The sequence below is a fragment of the Rana temporaria genome, chromosome 3 (genome assembly GCF_905171775.1).
Source record: "Rana temporaria chromosome 3, aRanTem1.1, whole genome shotgun sequence".
Taxonomy (NCBI): Eukaryota; Metazoa; Chordata; class Amphibia; order Anura; family Ranidae; genus Rana; species Rana temporaria.
In genome coordinates this window covers 384558602-384573421 of record NC_053491.1, presented here as the reverse complement: position 1 = coordinate 384573421, position 14820 = coordinate 384558602, and the positions used below count along the sequence as shown (strand labels likewise).

At 42.6% G+C, this 14820-nt stretch overlaps 2 protein-coding genes across 14 annotated transcripts in view; one reads left to right on the top strand and one right to left on the bottom strand.

Annotated features, from left to right (window-relative positions):
* Positions 1 to 14820, top strand: part of DGKI (diacylglycerol kinase iota) — a 483473-nt gene that overhangs the window by 426330 nt on the left and 42323 nt on the right. The window lies entirely within an intron of this gene.
* On the bottom strand, positions 1156 to 14122 carry LOC120932882. 3 transcript variants are annotated; one of them, XM_040345701.1, is made up of 3 exons: positions 13961 to 14122; positions 7757 to 8824; positions 1156 to 1649 (listed from the first exon to the last, which is right to left on the bottom strand). In XM_040345701.1, the coding sequence occupies exons 1-2, from the start codon at positions 14067 to 14069 to the stop codon at positions 7776 to 7778; spliced, it is 1158 nt and encodes a 385-aa protein (XP_040201635.1). In that variant the 5' UTR covers positions 14070 to 14122; the 3' UTR covers positions 1156 to 1649; positions 7757 to 7775. The 3 variants fall into 3 exon arrangements, with proteins under 3 accessions (XP_040201635.1, XP_040201636.1, XP_040201637.1); XM_040345702.1 differs by having other exon boundaries at positions 13982 to 14121; XM_040345703.1 differs by having other exon boundaries at positions 7757 to 8829; positions 13982 to 14118.

Here is a 14820-nt window from a genome sequence, read left to right as displayed (position 1 = left end):
AATTTCCGACAATAAATGTTCGATGTGAGCTTATTGTCAGAAAATCCGACTGTGTGGATGCTCCATCGGACATTTGCTGTCTGAATTTCCGACAACAAATGTTTGAGAGCTGGTTCTCAAATTTTCCGACAACAAAAGTTGTCGGAAATTCCGATCGTGTGTAGCCAATTCTCCGCATCAAGCAGAATGGCAGCACTGTCTATTGAACTTTTTCTTGGCTCGTCGTATGTCACCGCGTTCTTGATGTTCGGAATTTCCGACAACATTTGTGTGACGGTGTGTGTGCGCAAGACAAGTTTGAGCTAACAGCGTTGGGGAAAAATCCACGGTTTTGTCGTCGGAATGTCCGATCGTGTGTACACGACAAAACAGTGTAAATTTGCTATCCCCTCAAAATAACTTGACACACAGCTATTTTTGTCTAGACTGCTGGCAACAAAAGCGAGTACAACCCTAAGTTAAAATGTCCAAATTGTCAATATTTTGTGTGGCCACCATTATTTTCCAACACTGACTTTACCCTCTTGGGCATGGCGTACACCAGAGCTTAACAGGTTGCCACTGGAGTCCTCACGTTCATTTGGGTCCATCTTCATTATAAAGTTACCAGCACAAGAATTTTCCAATGCAGATGCCACATTCCGGGTCTAATGCCGCGTACACACGATCATTTTTCGGCATGGAAAAAAAAAACTACGTTTTCTCCAACTTAATCATTAAGAGCACGTTGCCCACACACTATCGTTTTTAAAAAATGCTCTAGCAAAGCGCGGTGACGTACGACGGCACTATAAAGGGGATATTCCATGCGGATGACGCCACCCTTGGGGCTGCTTTAGCCGATTCCGTGTTAGTAAAAGACGATTCGCGCTTTTCTGTCTGTTACAGCGTGATGAATGTGCTTACTCCATTACGAATGGTAGTTTTACCAGAACGAGGGCGCCCGTCTCATAACTTGCTTCTGAGCATGCGCAGGTTTTTAACGTTGTTTTAGCCCACACACGATCATTTTTTTACAACCCGAAAAATGACATAATTTAAAACGTTGTTAAAAAAAAAGCAGCATGTTCGGGAAAAAAAAAATTGGCGTTTTTCAGAACCCGAAAAATTATGTGAAGCCCACACAAGATCATTTTAAATTATTTTTTTTTTTTGTTAAAACTTCGTTTTTTTCATGACGAAAAATGATCATGTGCACGCGGCAGTTTTGGCAACCCACATTTTTATAGAATTTAAATGGAATGTCCACATCGTAGCAGCTTATATATCATGACAGTCTTAATAAAAAAAGTTCAAATTTAGATTAAACAATAATATAAAATAGTTGGTTAAAATAGATAGTTAGAGAAATGTGAGGGTTTGTGAAAGTTGGCATTTATCCAGGCCATGGTATAGCTAGTAATAGTTGGTCACATTCAACTAGACTTATAGTAGACTAGCAAATTATCCAATACTGTGATCTATCACTTAGTTTACGGATAAATACAAAATATCTTGGGAGCCGACAAAGACGCTTTCTGCTGTAAAATAGCCACCCACAATTAAAAAAAAAGAGAAGGAAAACTTGGCAGCAGCAGCTCTTCTCCTAGAAAGGCTCCTCCCAATTTGTCTTAATGCTTGAAGTTGTAGCTATTCAATAACTTCTGTTCCTGCAAAAAAACAAACAAAAAGGAAGGTTTAAAGCATGCTCTTTTGGTCTGTGCCATAAAGTTCAATGTATTGTTATTATTTAGATATATTTTAGTTCTATTTCTACAAGTACCTGTGTGCCGGTTTATATTAGCCTTTATGCCTGTGCATTCTTGCTGACAATTTGTGACAGACATGTCAAAAGTTGGGGGACAGTTGTTCCACACAAACTAATATTCCAGTAATGAGTAGATTGTTTATTTCTGTAGCTGATGAGTAATTCAAAAGGTTCTTGCTTCCCCCCCCCCCCAAGCAATAGGGACTCCTAGGCTCTTACTACTGCACTGAATGGTGCTAACATAATCAGTGCAGTAGTACAGCCATGACAACCTGGGCTCAGAGTACGTGGGTCGAATGGCATTGACTATTATTCAGCCCTGTAAACTAGAGACTTCACTTTAAGCCTCATGATCCCCCTTACCAGCACATACTCACCTGCATAAACCCATGACTTTTTAGCTTCTGGAAGAAAAGAAAATTCCCAGTACCTGGTTATAAAGGAGCATGTGATTCAATCCATTTGACAGGGATGGGCCAATCACCATGCACCAGAACTGTCACATGGGTGGAATCTAAAGCCCTCTGTAAGCTACAAAAGTGGCCCTTAGCCAACATAGGACAGCTTCTGATCAGGGTAGTAGTGAAGGAAAGGCGAGTATGTGCTTCTGGGGATAGGCAGGTGGGGGGTTTAAAATAAACCAGTTACATTGTCTTAGCTGGGCAAAGCACAGATTCAACTTAAAGCGGAGTTCCGGCCACAATTTCACTTTTTAAATATAAATACCCCTGTAATACACAAGCTTAATGTATTCTAGTAAAGTTAGTCTGTAAACTAAGGTCCGTTTTGTTAGGTTGTTACAGCATTTAGACACTTTATAAAATAGAAATTGACTGGGGCCATTTTAAGTGTGAACATCATGAAGCCAGACTGTATGACTTCCTGGATTTCAGCCTTGCAGATCTCACACATGCTCAGTGCTGCACAAGCAGTGTCAGATCAGGTTTCAGCACCTGTGCTGTCCAAGTCACATGATTCTTTGAGACTGGGGAGTGCACAGACGCCTGGAAAGTTACACCCACTACATTCCCAGGAGTCTGTGCGGTGTAGGTTAGGAAGCATTAAGATTAACTATTCTGCCTAGCAACAACACTTTGAAGGCATCTAAAAAAAATATGTTTTTCGTAAAGGATTAATGACATTTTTTTAAAACTACTGATGTAATGTTATATTTATGGGTGGAACTCCACTTTAAAGCTGAATGTCAGACAAACCAGGAAAAACAGAAGTTGTCTATATACTGTATGGTTTACTGAGAACGTATCAAAAGCTTTGTTCACAACAGAGTACCATACATTGTATATCAGATTAAGACAATACGCAATTACATTTAGTAACAGAAATCCTTGGCTATGAATCATTGCCTGGGCACATATCCAAAGATAAGGGGAATTCCTGATTGACCAAGATAACATTGTTCATCTCAAATGATCCACGTCCCTCTGGGATAATTCTGTCATCACAGTCCTTGCAAACATGCAGCTCAATTGCATTGAACATGATGAACAAGGTTGATCATAAAACTCATCCAGGTCCTGGACCTGTTTGCAGGCTACATAACACAGCATACTTTAGGACACAACTCCCCCAGGCCTGTGAATGGATACAGTGAAAGAATATTAGCACCCTGATGCAGTCATCCCTCTGCTCCCCCTTTTGTAAATTGGTTCAGCATGAGACTCACAGCACTGGGAATAGCAATAGAGCCCTGATAGGCCATTAGTGCTAGCCCTCCCTTTCCTAGTCTGAGTGCTGCTGTACTTACAGTTTAATGGAGTTTATTAAATGTAGTGGATTTACGCTTTAATGGACACATTTTGCCATGTGTTTGAGTTCACAGAAGTGTATTTTTTTTCCCCAATTGTAAAAAGAGGTGAAACCGGTCAATACAAATGATGTGTCCATGTGTTTTTTCATGTTGCCCTATTAATAATTAAACAGTGCCCTGGTTGAACTGCTGGACCTTCCCCTTCACCAGGTGCAACAACTGAGTTAAAAAGGAAATTTGGAGCCAGTTACAGAAAATGCATGAGATTATAAAACATGTAAATTAGAATAATTATCGAGTTAGATCCCAAATCGGGCGATACAAAAATGAAATTATCAATAAGAAATGCACAACTAGACCAGAAGCTAGAGAGTAAGTCACCTTATACCTTCCCTATAGCCAAAATTTTGACATCTATTTTTGTGTTATTTTATTAAGTTCTGATAGGGTCCAAAAAATTGAGCCATTTGAGTGCCACATGTAGTGTACGAGACATAAACTGCCAGGTGTTACATAAACAGGAAAGGTCACTGTGTTGAAGCTAGACGTACATGGTTTTTAGGTAATGAAAATTAGTTTGATTATATGGGAACATGATCATAAAACAAGATGGTGGATGATAAAAGCTCTTACAAAATCGGGGGCAAAAATGGAGGCCTTGCAGGCAATAATTCTAACACATAAGAAATATATATATATATATTATATATATACACACACACACACACACACACATACATACATACATATATATACACACACTATATATATATGTGTGTGTGTGTGTGTGTGTGTGTGTGTGTAATGCCCGGCGGGCTGGTCTGGGTATTCAAAAACTGCTGATCTACTTGGATTTTCACACACAACCCTCTACAGAGAATGGCCAAAAAAAAACAGAAAATATCCAATGAGCGGCAGTTATGTGGAGGAAAATGCCTTGTTGATGTCAGGAGAATAGGCAGACTACGTGATAGAAAGTAACTCAAATAACCACTAAGCAGGAGAAGCTGAGAACCAACTGCCAGCCACACTCCAAATAAGACAGCAGTGGGTGGGTGGTGCTGTGAATGAACTTTAACCCCAGTATGACAGCAGTAGGTAGATGGAGTGTTAAACCAACATTTGCCCCCCCCCCCCCCCCCCCTTCCCTGTATAAGTAGGTGGGAGAATTGAAAGAATACAGCAGGGGCGGCTTATAGGAGTTGGGTTGAGCTGGGAACTTTAATGTGAGAGTTTACCTCTAGCGACCTAGAACAAGACCTTCATCCCCTCTGGAATTGATATGGTTTACAGTTGACCCATTACAAGATTTTAATACAAAGCTATGCCAACTATCTTTGCTGGATTGGGTATTTAAAGAACAGAAGGGTTAAAATACCTTTCCCAGAGAAAATGCTGCTATAGACTTCTTCCAGTGCTGCCTGCATATCTAAAAGCCTTGACATTTGCCTGCATGATTTCTGACTAAAAGAAAGGTCAGCCAACTGGAACTCTGATCCTTCTCTTCAACCATGATCACCAAATTCCTAGACTTCAGGTTTGGTTAGCTGCACACTATTTAAAGTGCTGGCTTTTAATAAACAGACACTTACATACTCCACTTTCCAGCGACGAGACGGACCGGAGTGTCGCTCCCTCCCCCTCCGCTGGTGCCTCCATTCAGACTGTGGGCACCCGGCCGTGATAGCTTTTGGCTTCACGGCCGGGCAATCACTGCGCATGCGCAAGCCGCGCTCTAGGAGTGGACAGGCGATTGCCTGGGACTTGTCACATGTCACAGGCGGCTGCCTACAGGGAGGGGCCGCCTAAGGCGATATGACGAGTCGCCCAAGCGGTCCATGGGTGAAAGGAGGAAGTGGGACAGGAACGCCCACTCCTACTGAAGCACCCACTCCCTCCCAAAAAAAATTACATGCCAAATGTGGCATATAAGGGGGCGAGGAGTGGTTTAAGCGGAATTCCACTTTTGGGTGGAACTCAGCTTTAAGCCCTTATATTGCTCTTGATCTGTCCCAGCCATACTGTTAAAATAACTTAAGAGAAATATGTTTTTTTTATATTAAAGATTCATGCTTACCTCGGTGGATACAGCATCAGACCAATGCTGCATCTTTCCCCCGTCGTCTCTGCACTGAGAACCGAGCCACGAACATTGCCGATGGCTCGGTTTTCACAGATCCCGAGAGGAGAGCTGCTGACTGTTACTCAGCAGCTCTCCTCTCTGCTTTTCCACGCTCATTGGAGCGCAGAGAGCGGCCTTCTCTGCAGCTCGCTGAGACTGCCATCAATCAAGGCAGCTGGCGGATCCAGACACGAGATGATGTGCTGCCTGGACTGATGGCAGTGACGTCAGCGGAAAGCGGACTTCACTCTGCTGAAAATGGGTCACAGAAGTGCAAAACTAATTGCACTCCTGTGACCCAGAGGAGAAGCTCAGCCTAAAACGCTTAGGCTGGACTTCTCCTTTAATGTTACAATTTTAGGAACATTTCATGCTATCTATTGAAGTTTATGTCTGGGCAAAAATAAAAATCAGTACATCTCTGCAATACATACACATTTCTCCATGTTTTATAGCTTAAAAATTCTGCAAGTACAGAAAAATACCTTTCCATCTGCCAGAATCCAATGAGCTAACTTCCTGCTTAAACAGGCAACACAGTTCCTTTTCTGTATTAAAATTGCAAACTGTCTCGTCAGCCCTGCCTGGTGTTCTTCCCTGCTATACTACAAACACATTCTCCTTTAGACATTAAGCCCAGGTTCACACTGGGCTGCGGGAGTGAAGCCTTGCGAGTTCAGCGGAACTCGCACGATTTCACTCCCGCTGGCAGTCCCGATTTCGGCCGCGATTTCAGAGACATCTGTGCAGGTTTCTCAATGTAAATCGCAGCCGAAATGGCAAAAAGTAGTACAGGAACTACTTTTTGAAATCGGTGCACCGATTAGGACGCTGCCATTGCCGGCAAATGCTGCCGATTTGAGATGCGATTTGACATCTCAAATCGTACCAGTGTGAACCAGGCCCTAGACAAGGAAAGGTGGAGGTGTTCTATAGCCCATCATGGGAGAACTTAGGCATGGCTGACAGGACTGCTTAGGGTTTTCAGAACAGCAGAGGCAATGTGTTCTCACAGTAAAGTAGCCAACTGGATTTCTGACACATCAACAGGTGTTTTTTTCTGTACTTTTAGCATAATAGGAGACAAAACATGGGGAAATGTGCATATACTGTACAGATGAACTGAATGGTGTTTGCCATGATGTATACTTTACACACACGTACTGTATCACTTTGGCCCCATACATGGTGAACTATCACCAAGCAACCCATCTGAAGTAATTAACTTGTGATGCAAATATGGTATTATAGCATTGTATAATGAATGGTTCTCTGGACTGGTATATATATATATATATATATATATATATATATATATATATATATATATATATATATATATATATATATATATATATATATATATATATATATATATATATATATATATATATATATATATATATATATATTAGGGCTGCAACTAACGATTATTTTCATAATCGATTATTTGGCCGATTATTGTTTTGATTAATCAGGTAATAGCCTTAAAAATTTTTTTTAAAAATAAGCATATTTGAAAAAAAAATTGGGCCAATTTGTTGTTAGGCAGATTACAAAAACACAATTGCCGCAAAAACACATTACATGCTTTTCTGCAGCTTCTTCATTGAAGTATATTGAACAAAAAAAAATAGCACCGTTTTGCGTTAAAAAGTCCTTGCCCTTTCCAAATACGCAGCAGCTAAAAAAAAAAAATCATGGATGTGAACGTGTCCCATAGGAAAACATGTAAATGAACTGTACTGTGTTTCTGAAAAAAGCACCAAAAAACAGAGGTGTGACCCAGGCCTGGGATGTTTAGTAACATAATGGGGTTAAAAAAAAACAAAATAAGTACAAAAAGAGCAAATAATCGCTACTGTAAGGGGTTCGTTTTTTTACTGTGGGACAGTGAAAGTAATATTTACAGTAGCGATTTGCTTTTTTGTACTATAAAGGGCTAATTTTAGTTTAACCCCATTATGTCACTGGCCGATTAATCGATTATGAAAATTGTAATCGATTAATTTCATAATCGATTAGTTGTTTTGGCCCTAATATATATATATATATAATTAGCTGCCTCTCCATAAGTTACTTTTGAATTTAGAAGCAGAATGTGCAATAGTCTTTTTACCTTGAGACACCTTAGAAGCTCATATTGCTTCTCTTGTTCCAAGATCTTCACGTCTGCTAAGGCGGATTACAAGTTGCCAAAAAGTAGCATTGCGGGGTGTATTAGGATCCTCATAGTTGGCTAGTCTCTCCCATATCTTGTAATATGATGGGCACCCCACTCCTGCTCTCTTTGCCTGCTCATGCCAGCTTTCTTCTCCCTCTAAGTGGTGTTGGCAATTCACAACAGTGATATTCTTGTGATATTGGTTATAGTTGTGGATTTGGTAAACTTTCAGATCTTGCTTTACTTGCACTAATTGCCTTTCCAGTTCATTACGTTGTTTTAAAAATTCATTGTTTTCATATTGAGCCAGCTGTTTTTCATTCACTTCTTCCTCTAGTTCTTTTTTATGACGGTGTTCATCCATGACATTTTTAATCTGTTCAGAGTGTAACTGCTCTTTAAGTGACTCGCATTTTGTTTTCAAAACAAAGTTCTCTTCTTGAAAGTTTGTAAGTCCAGCCTTTTGCGTTTCCAAGCGTTTCCTCATGGCTGTTGCTTCGTAATCAAACTTTTTTTGAAGTGACTCGCATTTTGTTTTCAAAAGTAAGTTCTCGTTTTGAAGGTTTGCAAGTTCAGCCGTTTGCGTTTCCAAGCGTTTCCACATGGCTGTTGCTTCGTAATCAAACTTTTTTTGAAGTGACTCGCATTTTGTTTTCAAAAGTAAGTTCTCGTTTTGAAGGTTTGTAAATTCAGCCGCTTGCTTTGTCAATTGTTGGTGCATGGCCGTTGCCTCATCTAACCTATCTTCAGTGAATTTTGCAAAGTTGTATAGCTCTCGCCACACAGCTGCCCTCTCCTTGCCTGACTTGGGTGTTTTTGAATGGGTTCGCTCATACATTTCCCAGGATCTACACCATCCTTTCCAAGGGTTCCTGTCTTTGTTGGCTACTAAAGTTGAAATACGAAAAGTTTTTAACAAATCATCCCAGTTGTCATTTACTGTTTTCCAAGGGTTATCCTTCTTTCTAGACATCAAGCGTCTTAGTGACTCCATATTTCTAAGCAAACTGTGTGGATGGATTGCTGTTCCAGAAGGGGAAACAAATGGTAATGTCTCATTAGTATTATTAAATCGGTTTCAAAGAAATGTAAATGCACAGGACTAGTTAACACAGTTGACCTGCATTTTTAGCACCCCCGCCCCCCCCCCCCCCCAACTGCTCTCCCTTTTTCTGCAGAGGCAGTAACTGGGGGTGTACACATGCCGTGGCAGAAATTATACTCTCTATACCCGATTTGGTGGGCATTAGTTAATAGGGCTGCGCTTCATGTGCCACTCAACAGCGACACGGGTCTGTGGTACTCGAGTGCGGGGTTCAAGGGGTTACAGCAGGCAGTGATGAGATAATACGACACTGCCTGTCAAATGCACTCTTCAGAGAGCAATCTAAATGCAGATCGCTCTTCAGAGAGCAAGGCTACAGAAATAGGTAGATTCAGGTACGGCCGCGCAATGTTAAGACGGCGTAGCCTAGAGTGTTTACACTACGGCGCCTTAAGCAAGAGAGGCAAGTACATGATTCTCAAAGCACTTACCTCCTTACTTAGGGCGGAGTAGTGTAATCGCGGCGGGCGTAAGGGCGCCTAATTCAAATTGGTTGGAGGGGGGTGTGTTGTATGGTAATGAGGCTTGACCTCACATTTTTTGACGTCTTGTGCTACTGCGCATGCGCCGGGCGCCTACATTTCCCAGTAACGACGTAACTCCCGATTCGCGGACGACTTACGCAAACTACGTAAAAAATTCGAACCTCGCGGCGGGAACGGCGGCCATACTTTAACATTGTTATTCCACCTCATAGGTGGAATAACTTTAGGCCGCCTAAGGCCTTACGGAAACAACGTAATTAGACTGCGGCGGCCGGGCGTACGTTCGTGAATCGGCGTACAAGCTCATTTACATAATCTATGCCGGCCGCAATGGAAGCGCCACCTAGCGGCCATCCGAAAAATTGCAATCTAAGATAGAACGGCGCAAGCGTATCTCTGTTTGAGCATACGCTTAAACATACGGCGGCGTAGATTCTGAGTTAGGCCGGCTTATCTATAGTTTTCATGAGACCTTTCCATACGTCTATTATTATTATTATACAGGATTTGTATAGCGCCAACAGTTTGCGCAGCGCTTTATAACATCAGGGAAGATAGTACAGTTACAATAAAATTCAATACAGGAGGGATCAGAGGGCCCTGCTGTTATTAGATGCATCAGACCAGGGGTGAACTGAGAACTCATGGGGCCCCCAGGCACTAGGGGAATCATAGGGCCCCCAGGTTTAAAGGTGGCCACCACATAGAAGCCATCTTTCTGATTAATGCGGAAGAGCCTCATGGAAAGGCACCTAGCTTGGTGACATGCAGAGTGGCTAGTGACTTAAAGCTAGCGACCCAATAAAGGTGTCAGGATCCTCTCATGGGCAGTGCCACCTCAACAGCATCATGGGCCCCTGGGCCAAGTAATGTACTAGGGAGAAGTTGGGTGTGGCTAAATAATGCCACATATTGGGTGTGGCTTTTTAGTCTGATTAGAAACTTAAAAAGGGTTGTAAACCCTTGCGTTTTTTCAGCTTAATGCATCCTATGCATTAAGGTGAAACACCACCTTGCAGTGTCTGACCCCACAACACCCCCCCTCCCCCCGTTTTACTTACCTGAGCCCCGAATTTCCTTGGGCACGTCCCCAGCGTCTCTCTCTCTCCACGGGTTCCCGGTTGTTGATTGAATAGATTGATAGCAGCGCAGCCATTGGCTCCCACTGCTGTCAATCAAATCCAATGACACGGGAGCCGGGGCTGAGTCATACATTGGCGGCTATGGACGCCGAATGTATGACTCACGAGCACGCCCGCAAGGTAACCCCCCTCAGGAGACTGCTTCCCAGAGGGGGTTAGGAGCCGGGGAGGAGCCGTGAGACCCCAGAAGAGGAGGAAAAACAAACTGCACAGAGGAGGCAAGTATGATGTTTGTTATTTAACCACTTCATTACTGGGCACTTAAACCCCCTTCGTGCCCAGACCAATTTTCAGCTTTCTGCGCCGACGCATTTTGAATGACAATTGCGCGGTCATACAACACTGTACCCAAATTATATTTTTATACATTTTTTCCCACAAACAGAGCTTTCTTTTGGTGGTATTTGAGCATCTCTGCGATTTTTATTTTTTGCGCTATAAACATAAAAATACAGAAAATTTTGAAAAAAAACACAATATGTTTTACTTTTTGTTACGATAATAACCCAATTATTTTTAAAAAAAAAATTAAAAATTTCCCTCGGTTTAGGCGGATACATATTTTTGTTAAAAAAAAAAAAAACGCAATAAGCGTATATTGATTGGTTTGCACAAAAGTTATAGCGCCTACAAAATAGGGGATAGATTTATGATTTTTTTTTTTTATTTTTTTTTTTACTAGTAATGGCGTATATCGGACACTTTTGGGATCATTTACATTTATACAGCGATCAGTGCTAATTACTGTATAAATGTGACTGGCAGTGAAGGGGTTAACACTAGGGGGTGAGGAAGGGGTTAAATGTGTATCCTGGGTGTGTTCCAACTGTGTGGGGGGGGAGGGGACTGACTGGGGGAGGTGACCGATGCTGTGTCCCTATGTACAAGGTCTCCTCTCTCCCTGACAGGACGTGGAGCTCTGTGTTTACAAACAGAGCTCCACGTCCCTGCTGTCACCACCGATCGCGGGTACCCGGCGGACATCGCGGCCGCCAGGCACACGCATCGGCTCCCGAGCTATGCGCCGGGCACGTTGTTTCCCCGCTGCGCGCCCGGAGATAGACAACAGCAGAGGTCCAAAGACGTCCACTCGGCACTTGAGAGCCGCGCTGTGGACGTCTTTCGTCCATAGCGCGGAACCCAAGTGGTTAAAAAAAAAAACTAAGTCAGATTCTTTTACCATTGTTTTTTTATTTAATATCGTCTTTACACTTTTTTCACAACTTTGTTGTGGGGGGGGGGGGGGCTTTGGTGAGATGTTAGGAGTCTAAACCCCATGAAGTCTCACTTTTGAGACACTTTTGAGACAGGGACTGAGGACAGAGATTCCACAGTCCCTTTCTCTGCAGCCTCAAGCTATTTGCACACTGGGCTTAAAAAAAGTCTGGACATTTGGCAGTAAAAAACGCTCATATAGAGCATTTTTTGTACAAAGTTTAGATGAGTTTAGGAGAGTTATGTTTTTCTGCCAGTAAGCTCCAATCAGAAACACAATAGATTACCCTATGATATACGGAATTCATGCAAAACATAAAAATCAATAATCATTCATCTACTACAATATCAATAATATGATATTAAAGTGGAGTTCCACCCAGAAATCGAACCTCCGCAGATCGGATACCCCTCCCCCTCCAGTGCCACTTTTCAGGGGGGAGGAGGGGAGCAGATACCTGTCAAATCCAGGTATCTGCTCCCATTTTTTCGGGCAAAGATCACCGCAATCTATGCTGCAAACTACGGAATGTATGCCCCCCCCCCTCTTCCCTGATGCCTTCTGGTAGACACACAGGTCCCAGAAGACAGCAGGGACCATTCAGAAAGCGCAGAGCGACTCACACATGCACAGTAGGCTGTGAAGCTGCAAGGTTTCACTTCCTGTTTCCCTTAGTAAGGATGCCGGCGTCTGCAGAGCTGAGGGACGGGTCGGCTTTGTGTGCCGACATTGCGGGCTCCCTGGACAGGTAAGTGTCCTTATATTAAAAGACAGGAGTAGGGATGAGCTCCGGCGTGTTCGCACAGTCCACATGCAGAGCCCACCAGGAAGTCTGCACAGTGCTGCGCTAATCACAGTCAGCGAGACATTTCCCGATCTCTGCAGCCGAGCATCGGGACAATGTCTCCCTGCCTGTGATTAGAGCAGCGCCGTGCCTACTTCCTGGCGGGCTCTGCATGTGGAGTGTGCGAACACGCCGGAGCTCATCCCTAGTCAGCAGCTAAAGTATTTTTAGCTACTGACTTAATTTTTTTTCCCCAGGTGGGAAAAACAATTGAAATAAAATGCAAAGTGCCATGTAGTGCTGCATACAAAACATTACTTGTAAAAGAACCAGGCGCAAAAATCAACATGTGACAACCTCCATGATTGAACTGATGTATACAAGCAAATATCAAACTGTGGAAATTAATCAAAGTCCAAACACAGTCCCAGTTTATGCAAAAGGAAAAAAAGTGCTTAGTGCTGAACAAGGAAATGACTGTTGAAAGACGTAGCGATCGGCTCGTGCATGTTTGGATCGATCTCGCCAGGAAGCCGGCACTGCACACCACCAATCATAGGCAGCGTGTATGTGCAACTGAAGACTGGGAAATGCCTCACTGCCTATGATTGCTTCCTAGCAGGCTCGATCTGAACATGCCCTAGCCCATCGCTATTCACCACTCTTCCACCTTTGTGCTCATATGTACAGACAAGCTGCTTACCAGAACCACTGATCCCATAAAGAGATCAAACGCGCTCTAAGGTGTACTCCCCAAAGCAGCTACAGCTCGCACCCGACTGACTCCAAATGGCTCAGGCAGGTACAACAAGTTCACATCTACGCATGTGGGCAATGCATGCAAAAGTGTATGCTTTCCCAACATGCACCGAAATGAGCGGCTCTTCAGCAGTTCTATTAAATTGTTAATGGCACCCCCATGCACCTGCAAATGTGCGCACCAAACTGGACTTTTGCATGAATTTTCCATGTGGCATGCCCTACACGGGCAGCCCATTGAAATGAATGGGGAAGCAATAGGTGAAAAACATGCCCATGCTTGGCTGCACTTTTTTTTAATATATATATATATATATATATATAAATATATAATACTTCATAAACATAAATGATTCTCTAAATGATCAGTGTCCATACAGTTGTGCTACCATGTAAACAGCCATGAACACTGTGCTCTCATATGTTTATTGTGGAATGCCGTTTTGTATATAGAGAGTGTATAGTGTATGTGGTGAGTGAACACATTTCATTGTACAGAACACAGGAAAGGTCTAAATGAACTTCCTATTATCTGGGACATACACGGAGTGATGGGGGATGTTTCTGTACATAGATACAACACAACACACACAACAACACACACTCCACGCTATTTCAACCCTGCTTGTCACCTTAACTCTTCACATGTTCCCACAAAAACACTTTACCAGGAATTGTGAGCAGCTTACCGCCACGAAAACGTTCCGCACCTCTCTCCCTGCACGTAGTGTGTAGTAGCCGGAAGTAGCTATTCCCCCCCCCTACGGGCTCTCCCATCACACGGCACTGAAGGAGGGGGGTCTGACCACTGTGCAGTAGCCGGAAGTAGCTATTCTCTTCTTCCGGGATCTCCCATCACACGGCACTAATGGGGGGGATCTGACTACTGTGCTGTAGACGGATTCCCCTGTAAAAATCATAATTTCTTTGGTAGCAAATTACTTAGAACCCCCAGACATTATATATGTTTTTTATTTTTAGGGAAAAAAATGGCAGTTGTTGCAACTTTTTATGTCACACGGTATTTGCGCAGCAATTTTTCAAACGCGCTTTTATTTGAAAAAAAAATTGTTTCACAAACTAAAAAAAAAAACACTAAAGTTAGCCCAATTTTTTTTTATGTGAAAGATGATGTTATGCCGAGTAAATAGGGAAATTTTACATTTTTTACAGGTTACCTGTTTAGAGTTACAGAGCAGGTCTTGGTATAGAATTGTTGCTCTCGCTCTAACGTTCGTGGTGATACCTCACATGTGTAATTTGAATGCCGTTTACATACGTGGGCGCGCCGTACGAATGTGTTCACTTCTGTGTGTGTGAGCTCGTGGGGACAGGGGCTCTTTTTTATCTTTTTATTGTTCATTTTATTTTCATTTTTTGATCTTTACACTTTCCCTTAAAAAAAAAAAAAATTGATCACTTTTATTCCTATTACAAGGAATGTAAAACATGCATTGTAATAGAAATAGTCCGTGACAGGTCCTCTTTATGGAGAGATGTGGGGGTCTATAAGATTTTTGGGGGGGAG